Source organism: Carcharodon carcharias, chromosome X (genome assembly GCF_017639515.1).
Source record: "Carcharodon carcharias isolate sCarCar2 chromosome X, sCarCar2.pri, whole genome shotgun sequence".
Lineage (NCBI taxonomy): Eukaryota > Metazoa > Chordata > Chondrichthyes > Lamniformes > Lamnidae > Carcharodon > Carcharodon carcharias.
The window spans coordinates 15,370,278-15,380,241 of record NC_054507.1 but is presented as its reverse complement, the minus strand read 5'-3'; the positions used below and the strand labels follow the sequence as shown (position 1 = coordinate 15,380,241).

Here is a 9,964-nt window from a genome sequence, read left to right as displayed (position 1 = left end):
AACCCACTGACAGTTGGGTTTCAGTCAGGTTGCACAACTTTAAACAGCAACCTTCTCAATATGCAGATAAGTGCATCATGTGCACTTCCTGCATGTTTTGGTGCAGGAGTGCACCCACTCTTTATATAAAAAAAAAAGACAAGCGAATTCCCCATGGGAAACCCATAGTGCTTGCAAAAATGGTAACTCTATACAAATAGCACAAAGTAGTTGGCAACAGTAAAAAGTCACAATTAGGTTTCAAAGCAATGCAACACATACTTCAAATGCGCTTCCATTTTCTGCCATGTGCCAAAAAACCCTGGACAACCATTTCACAGAATCAATGAATTGTTACAGCGCAGAAGGCTGCTGTTTGGCCCATTGTGGCTGTACCAGCTCTCTGAATGAGCAACTCACCTAGCACCATTCCACCCCCCTTCACCCTGTAACCCTGGACATTCTTCCTTTTCAGATAACAGTAATTGCCTCTTGAATGCTTTCAATTTATTTGAGAGGAGATGGAGGAAGAGGTTCACAGCATTGCTTATATGCAGCTGCCCAAACTAATGCTTGCAAACCAGGCAGATGCAATTGGAAAAGTTTAGACTCCATTATTGTCATCACACTCGAAGGGGCGACTCTCCTTTTACCCCACTTTCACATTAGTACAAAGGACATGCATGCAATCTGCATGATACCATCAAGAACTTGGAACGCTGCATGTACACAAGTGAAAGTTGGCACGTTGATGTTAACCAACACGTAAGCTTCTCTCGGCATCTGGTTTGTAATTAGAAAGCATGGCTTTGCTATCATCTGTTGCAAGATGAAGGACATCCACTTATCCCTAAGCTTCAGCAGCACCATAAATGACATGTAGGATATTCTCCAGCTTAGGGACTAAGCTGCTGTCTAAAAATGCAGGGGAATCCATTTAGCTTTAAAACAAAAGGTAATTTCACACTCCCAGTGGGGAAGTCACATCAGGGAGCATAGGTCAGAGGCTGGAATACAATATTGAAAACCTATTCCACCCTGCGGCTACAGAAATGTAGAATTATCCTGTTTTATAAAGAGTCAGCAAATCAGCCAGTTTTACTCCTACTGCAGGTAGTTATGGGTTCCAGACCCAGTGGAGAATATGGACATCTGGACTGACACTTCAGTGCTGTATTAACATAGTTGCCACTTTTCAGAGATGTTTAAAAACACCGCCTTAAGTGGATGTTAAAGATCCCATGATATTGTCCAATAATAGCAGAGGCTACTTTGTTTCCTGACCAACATTCATCCAGCCACCAACACTGGATGATGATCTGATCATTTCTCATTGCTGCAGTCTTCGATTAGCAGGCATGGCTTGCCCACATAAGTGCTTCTGGATAATTAGTTAGACGCAATGTGCTTTGGGACACGAGACTTAAAACAGTTCTGATCCAAAATTTCCCACTCACCCACCTCCACCTCCCCCCCAACCCCCCAAAAAATCCAACTGAAATAACAAGCTAAAAGACTACTGAAAATAGCTGCCGCTCCCTTAAAAAGGCAGACCGCATTGAGTAGTGATAGCTGCAGAATAGTCCTTAAATAATAAAAGGCACATGAGTGAGATGGCACACAACCTAGAAAATGTTTATTTTGCCACATTTAGAACACCAAAAATCTCTCTACACTTGAATATATGAGAAGCCAAAGTAGCATGCGGTCAGATTTTTCATGCTAAAGAGATTGGAAAAATACCAACTTCAAATTCTACCAAACCCCCCCACATTACTGTCGGGGGTGTTAACAAAATTACAGAATAGCCATTGCTTGCAGGCTTAATCCTTGGAAGTCTGTTATGCCTCTCCCAAGGCACAAGACTGCCCCTCCTTCAATCTTGGGGAAATTCCACCATTCTTCCTGCATTTTTAAATAAACAAAGTATTTTTGACATTGGGAAACTCTAAAAATGGGATCTTGAGCATTTTGGGCGTCAGGTGGCCAGGAAGGAACCCAGGGCCTTGCCACCACCTCCCCCTTGCACCCCCCCCCAAAAAAAAATCAAACATACTCGGGTCCCAGCTTTTTCTCAAGTGTTCTTTGGAGAAAACATGGCCTCCTGAAGATTAAGAAAGCAACTATAGCAGAAAAGCAGAGCTGGCATTGACCAAGTCTGGTGGCACACTGGATAGTTGCATTATTTTCTTATTAGGCCACAACCTCTGGAAAGAGGTGGATATGGGGCAGGGGGTAAAAAATCCATTTTATCCCCACAACACAAGACATCTCTCCCACATCTCCACTAGAGTACATGCACCCATCAGCCCAAATAAACCAGTGAAGAAATGGAGGAAAGGAAGTTAAATAACTTGCTAATAACATCGGACAGACAGGCCATGCTTTGGAAGGCTTCAGGCTGTGACACTGGGGTGTGCAACAATCGATCACTGCTGCAGTTAACCAGATGTCACATGTTGGCACGCACAATCTTCTAAAGGAGCTTCAAGTGCCACATGCCATGAAGACGACACAAACAGATGGCCCAAAACACATTTCAGACTCCACAGTGGGAGCTGCCTAATACGTATCAACATACAGGATACTAGCAGAGGGATCCTATCCACCCTTTATTCCTCAATGTTGTTCGTCAATGTAACTTACAAAATCGCACCAGGACAGTGATGCAAAGCCTTCACAAGGGAAGAAATACATGTTCATGCCCCTAATATCGGAGAAGTGTGAGTGTTTAAATGCACCAGAGTTAAGATACAAAAAAAAAAAAGGGTTACCATCTACACAGAATTAAAAAGGGTTCAAGGACAAAAAGGATCTTGATCAAATAACCCAAATATAAATTTTAAGAACATACATTTTCACAAGTATCATAGAACCAGCTTTAACTGGGCACTCAATAACCCTTTTGAAAGAGCATTTTCCCAAAGACAGGCTGAAGGTGGCAAAATTGTGAATCTTCACTTTTGTGATAAAAACAACTAGAGAATCCTGACCAGTACACAAACCCAATTGGGATGGTGTGGGCACAGGAGAAGGTAGTGGCACAGGCAAGAGTGCATTTCAAATAGAAGAATGGCAAGTGTACCCTGATCACCAAGGTTCCTGGACCAGTGAAATGATTTACACCATGCCTATGGCACATTGCTTCAATTCCTTTGGACTCTACCTAAAAGCTGTAGGGGAAAGGTAAAGAAGAGGCATTTTTGACCTCCAAGCCATAAAATTGATGGCAATGTCCTCAAACCTTTTATTAAGCCTCTTTCCCTCCACCCCACCCTTTTTCCAGAGATTTTGCATCTGCTCACAAAAACTTAACATTGTCAGAAGTTACAGAAGCTTCTCAGCTGAACCAAGCTGTGGAACATGCTGAACGTTTGGTTATCTCAGTTAAGGCAAACATATGTGCTGTCCAACTCAAACCCCTAATACAAAAGGTTCCCTAGAACAAGGGGATAGGCCTCACGCTAGATCATGGCCTGTCAGCATTTTCTGCAAGGCTCCTACTAAGGCTAATGAGGGTGCCCCGCAGAAGGTGCTTTTCTTCAGAGGGCGCTGAATCTTTGTGGTCCTCTCAGGGGAACTGAGGATGCCCGAAAGAAGCCGCAGATGAGCTGCATTTGGCAAGTCGATCATTTACATTTTAGTATTCATTCATTTAAAAAACATCAAAAGCAGGATAGAAAAAAAAGGTACAGACATTAATTTCCTTTTAAGGAAAGAATTTTCATCGCGATTAACATTCACAGTTGTGGCAAAAAATACAGACAAAAAAAATATATATCGACAAAAGTCTGCATTTAAGATGGAGACTACATCACTTCATAGCCACTTCGGATGCCTTTCATCAGCACGCATGCGAAGATGATTCCAAGGAGCTGAAAGATTTTAAAACAAAACGAAGATATTTTATAACATGAAAATTGATCATTTCTCTCATTACTATTTGACAGATCTTGGAGCATACAAAATGGCCACCTCAAAACAACACCTTACCAGTATATTTTCCAATCTCTACCACGCACAAATTCCAGCCCACACCATTTTAATTGCTGGCATTAGCTCCAAACAGTGCCATCAGGAAATATACCACTCCACTTCAAAGTGATTTACTGCTCAAGAAGCATCAAGATGGCTGAGATGCAAAAGAAAAAATCTAAATGGAAGTCAGCCTTCTCCAAATTCTGTTCTGGGAGGGTAACTCTTTCAAGTACAAACACGTTTCCATCTGTTCCTATTCAGATGAAATTACATTGTTTCATAATTTGCCATGATGAGATTTGAACTCTTGATCTTGGGGTTACAAGCTCAGTACCATAACCACTTGGCTATCACACCAGAACTGCTTTGGGAGGATAACTCTTTCGAGTACAAACACGTTTCCATCTGTTTTCAGATGAAGTTACATTGTTTCATAGTTTGCCATTGTGAGATTTGAACTCTTGATCTTGGGGTTACAAGCCCAGTACCATAACCACTTGGCTATTTAGGCCAAGCCTATGAATCCATCTGTAACTCTTTCGAGTACAAACACGTTTCCATCTGTTCCTATTCAGATGAAGTTACATTGTTTCATAGTTTGCCATTGTGAGATTTGAACTCTTGATCTTGGGGTTACAAGCCCAGTACCATAACCACTTGGCTATTTAGGCCAAGCCTATGAATCCATCTGTAACTCTTTCGAGTACAAACACGTTTCCATCTGTTCCTATTCAGATGAAGTTACATTGTTTCATAGTTTGCCATTGAGATTTGAACTCTTGATCTTGGGGTTACAAGCCCAGTACCATAACCACTTGGCTATTTAGGCCAAGCCTATGAATCCATCTGTAACTCTTTCGAGTACAAACACGTTTCCATCTGTTCCTATTCAGATGAAGTTACATTGTTTCATAGTTTGCCATTGAGATTTGAACTCTTGATCTTGGGGTTACAAGCCCAGTACCATAACCACTTGGCTATCATACCAGAACTGCTTTGGGAGGGTAACTCTTTCGAGTACAAACCCGTTTCCATCTGTTTCAGATGAAGTTACATTGTTTCATAGTTTGCCATTGTGAGAATTGAACTCTTGATCTTGGGGTTACAAACCCAGTACCATAACCACTTGGCTATTTAGGCCAAGGCCGCTTTGGGAGGGTATCCTCACTAGAAGTAGGAGGCTCATTATTAAACCAATTAAGAACAATGTCAACAAAGAAGTTCAAGCTTTACTGTCCACTTGAAAACCAGCTTTTTGTTGGAAGGGAGATTTGCAAGACCCTTCCCAGCATTTACAAGATCACTAACAGTTACAGACAATGGAACAAGAGGATACCATCAAGAGAGTGATTTTGAGCCTCTTATTTTAACTCACTTTCCCAAGGTTCACTAAAGCAAGGGACTTTCTCCTCCTTTACAGACTAAATTCCAAGGTCAGTGTAACCAAACCGTTTGGTTGAAGCTTGTTCTCCCAGTCCCGCATCTTCTCAACCTTGGTGGTTGGGCTCAGGGGTACAGTTTTCACAAATACAATTTAAAAGTAAAATGTGGCTTCCTCAATAGGTTGACGGTCAAGTGAAACACTGACAGGACTGGTCTGCAGAAGAGTCTGACATGAGATGGTCATTGCAGGTCTCAGCTGTCACATCAATGTATAACTCGTGCAGAAGACAGCAGTGATATTATTGAAACAAGATCCTGAGGGGATTGGATAGGTTATATACCAGGAGGATGTTTCGACTCGTGGGAGACCCCAGAATCAGGGGACACAGATAAGAGGTCTACTGCTGAAGACTGAGATGAGAAGAATTTTTTTCCCTCTGAGGGTTGTTAGTCTGTGGAATTCTCTTCACCACAGAGCAGTGGAGGCTGGATCATTGAATTTATTCAAGGCGGAGTAGATTTTTGATTGACAAGGGAATCAAAGGTTATTGTGGAGAGGGGTGGGGGGGGGGGTGGCGGAAGGAACGCAAAAGAGAATGTGGAGTTGAGGCCACAGCCAGATCAACCAGGATCTTGTTGAATGGTGGAGCAGGCTCAAAAAGGGCCAAATGGCCTACTCCTGCCCCCAAGTCCTATGTTCCTAGGTAGCCAGTATGTCATATCATAAGATCTAGGTGCATTCTACTGAACTGTTGCACCGGAGTGAAAGGGTCAGTCAGAGCTCCAAGTAAGAATTTCCCAGCTGCCAAAGTGGCAGGAAAACTGGCACTTTGTTTAAACGCTACCTACCTCATGCATTCACACCTCTGAAGTATCCATTCCCAGAAGCATTGGTCAGTTATATAGTTATCCTGTATGCCTTTTGGAACTAGCCAGTGTCAATTAGTGCCAGTCTAGAAATTGGGCACCCCCCCCAACTCCTACAATGAGACAGCATGTAGCCTTCAGCACATCATGCCACAGAAAATGACAACACAGGTCAGTTGGCCCTTCATGAGTCTCTAACATGCTGCTCCCTTGCCCCCCGCCCTGTACCTTCCTCTCTGCCCAAATTCTCCTTTCCAGGACGCAACATCCCTCAACTGTTCCATGGGGCAATTGATACTTTTCTGATAACAGTCTGCTGTAGAGAGCTTCCCCCCCACCCCACCCCCCACCCAAACCCCATTCCACAAACCAATCTTCCCTCCTCACTGCGGTTTTTAAAATGGTGACACCTTGGCTCTCCAGAAGAGGTAGTCTTTCGGAGCTTGCTGTAACAAGTGCTTCAACATTTTTTAAAAATCCTAAATCCTTTGGCTTTTTTGCTCTAGTGAAAATAGTCCTCACATCTTGAACCTATCCCCTCAGGACCATTTTCGCTTATCACAGGAGGTGCCCTGCCCAAAGGGAACCCAACAAAAAGACACGAGTAAGCAGCTTAAAAAAATGGTCCAATTTTGGAAACAACCCAATTCCAAAGGTTGTTTCCTTTTGTGCACTACATAGCAAAATCATAAACCCATCTTCTGGAAAAAAAATGGATTACAATGCAACAGAGGGCATCCTCCCTTCCTAATGATCAGTCCCACTCATCTAGGTGTGGTCGCCCATTTCTGACCATTGCAGGCTCTTGCTTGGCTAGTTGTTTGAGAAGGGAAGGGAGATAATTGCACAGTGGATAGGGCAAAGTTTATACCAGCTACATTTTGACTAAACCAAGTAATGTGGAGGAGACCTTTAGCTTCGCCACTCCAGTTAGATGAAATAACTAACTGAAAACAGCCAGGTAGGGGTCTACAATCGTGCAGGCTGTTAAATTTTGCCTTACATTTCTGTGCCACATAGCAACTGTAGAATTTCTCTTACCTGGAATAAGGCAATGCCCAGAGCTACGCCTGCAACAATCACAATGTTGTTTTTAAGCCAATCATTAATAACGTTCACACAACCCTATGGAAAGGTGGGGAGAATAAAAGACCATTAAAACAGTAGAGTGCGAACGCGCATGAGAACGAGCAAGAAAAAGAGATAATTATCACATTACCCATTATTAGCAAGGCTGCAGGACACATAACTCAACACAAGGTAAACCCAACTTGCCCTAGGGTACATGGGCAATTTTTAAGCTTCTCCCCAACCTCAAGACAAGATCTCCAAAATGCTCTATTGAAAGGGTTATAGACAGCAGTGCATCGCAGAGATAGTGCAGGGCAGCTTCACCATGCAATCCAAATTTTGTACTGCTCGTGCCTTCAGGTAGACAACAACTCGCTCAAGGGCAAGAGTCAGCTCTATATGCTGCACCAACCTTCAGTCTACCCAACCTGCACCCTGCCAGGACTTGTTGAACCTGCTGGAGGGGTGACAGGGAAGCTCGGTGCTCTCATCTTTCTGGGCTTCATCACAACAGAACAAAGTCCACTTGTGAGAGCATCTGCCATATTGTTCAACTTTAAAAGCTTCAGGGTGTGGGAACTGCTGGCAAGGTTGGCATTTATTGCCCATCCCCAAATACCCGGACACAGTGGGGTGGCTGAGGTAGCTCTGGAGTTAGGAAAAAGGCATCTGCAGAAGGACAGCAGGTTTCCTTTTCTTAAAGGGGATTAGTAAACCAGTTGGGTTTTTACAACACAATCCAACAGCTTCATGGTCACTTTCACTGACCAGCTTTTTAGAGCTGACGGCAGAATATGAACTCGTGTTCTCTGGGTTATTAGGGCCGATATCTAGATTCCTAATCCAGTTATATAACCACATCACTGCCCAAGTACTCAACCTGCTCCATCAATCACTTAGCTCCCAAATGTGTGCCTTCTCAATGGATCCCCACTATGGCAAAATGGCAGGTCATTTCTAGCAACAAGGCTGGCCTCAGCATTTTACAGCGTGCATAGATTCGCATGATATCAGAAAGAACAATCAGCCGGAAGCAAGGCATGTTCTGACGTGTGGCAAGGTTCCCCTTGCTGAAGTGCTGCAAATGGATGTTAAACTCCCCTAGCACATCAACTCTATCAAACCTGCGCAGCAGGACAGGCACAGTGATGGCAACAATCCAAAGGATCAAATTCTCCACCATGTTTCTCTACTTGGGCTGTCTCAGTGACCATAACAGATTTGGGGCAGGAGGCACTCCTCCTCCAAAAGCCTCCCGTTCCCATCTTGTGGGCACCTACACAATTACGTGAAAGACGAGTAGTCATGAATGGATACTCACCTCTTGGTATATATTGCCAGCAGTCACGTTGAACCCACAGTTGTGTGTGCGAATCTTACAACAGGAATCAGGAACTTTATGGGGAAACCAGTCTGTGTAATAGGCACTTCCACAGCAGTGAAACTGAAAAGGGAACAGGATACACATTCAAGTGAGCTAATGCGCATTATGCTGCTGATCTGAGTACAATCATGGCTGCATGGAAGGTCAAGTATGCCAACCCTGTACCACAAGGCTGGTTGAATTCGTCAATTTTTATTTTTTGGTGGTGGGGCGGGGGTGTCTGCAGGGAATAATTCTCAAGCAGTCAGTGCAATTTGAACTCATGTTCTCTGGCTTATTAATCTAGACCCAGGGTGACCAGTCCAATAACAACTTGCACATTTGAATTACATTCTCTCGTCAAGCAAGTGAACTCCAGCTTCATACCTCAGGTTCAAAACTTCAGAGACATCAGAAAGTTGCAGTTTTGGCAGGAAATCTGAAGGGACTTGATACTATTGTGAAGACAACTTCAAAAATACATTAAAAAAGGCAGCAGCATCACTGAAGGAGGTATGGTTGCCAGTGTTCATCTTCACTCGCTCCCCAGATTGCATCTTTGCCATAATTGAACAGTCCAAGGAAGATTTTAAACGTGTGTTTGTCTGGAACTGCTGACCTTCCCCCCGCCCTTTCTCCCTAATTTAACATCACACTGGAGAAATCTCTCAAATCAAAAAAAAAGGTACTTGCTTCTTGCCGCCCCCCCCCCCCCAACAAAACAAAAATTAATGATCACTTAATATTTGCTGCCAATTTCCCCCACTTAATGAAATTTAGGTCAAACAGGTTCAAGAGCTATGAACCCACCTGTTCCTGTAAGCTGTCAATGTTGCGGGCATTGTCCGATGTGTTGTAATGCTGCATAGTGGCATTAAACGACTTCTCAAAGACACCACGAATCTGTTAATGGATGAAAGTAATTTCCAAAGAAATCAGTACTACACAGGAAACAAACTTTAAAATGCACAAATAGATGTAATCCCTCAAATTTCAGGCATTTATGGACAGTGAACAAGAGTTTGATGCTCACAGGCTCTCTACTGCTGTCTAAGGAGACAATGCATCGTAGTGCTCCCCTAGAATTCCTTGGCCGTTCTTTATGGAATACACCCCTCTTCAATAAAGCAGATTGTGTCAGAGCATTAACCTCCACCCTCCCCCAAAGATTCTAATACAAATTAATCTGCTAAAAATCTGATTTGAATGTCACAAAAGGCTTCTTTTCACTGCAACATTAAAACTATGAAGCTTCAGTTTGGGTTTTCTAGGTTATGGAGATGAAGAAATCTATGGGCTTTTGAAGTCTTTAACCTGGGTTAT

General features: G+C 43.2%; 1 protein-coding gene across 2 annotated transcripts in view; it reads right to left on the bottom strand.

The window, feature by feature from the left end:
* Positions 1-1,588: 1,588 nt before the first annotated feature.
* cd63 (CD63 molecule) overlaps positions 1,589-9,964 on the bottom strand; it is a 50,415-nt gene continuing 42,039 nt past the window's right edge. For both annotated transcript variants that reach the window (XM_041180349.1, XM_041180348.1), the window contains exons 5-8: positions 9,452-9,544; positions 8,600-8,722; positions 7,249-7,332; positions 1,589-3,854 (exon numbers count right to left, since the gene is read on the bottom strand). In XM_041180349.1, the coding sequence (XP_041036283.1) occupies positions 3,789-3,854; positions 7,249-7,332; positions 8,600-8,722; positions 9,452-9,544 (366 nt within the window). In that variant the 3' untranslated portion in view covers positions 1,589-3,788. The remainder of the gene's footprint in view (positions 3,855-7,248; positions 7,333-8,599; positions 8,723-9,451; positions 9,545-9,964) is intronic.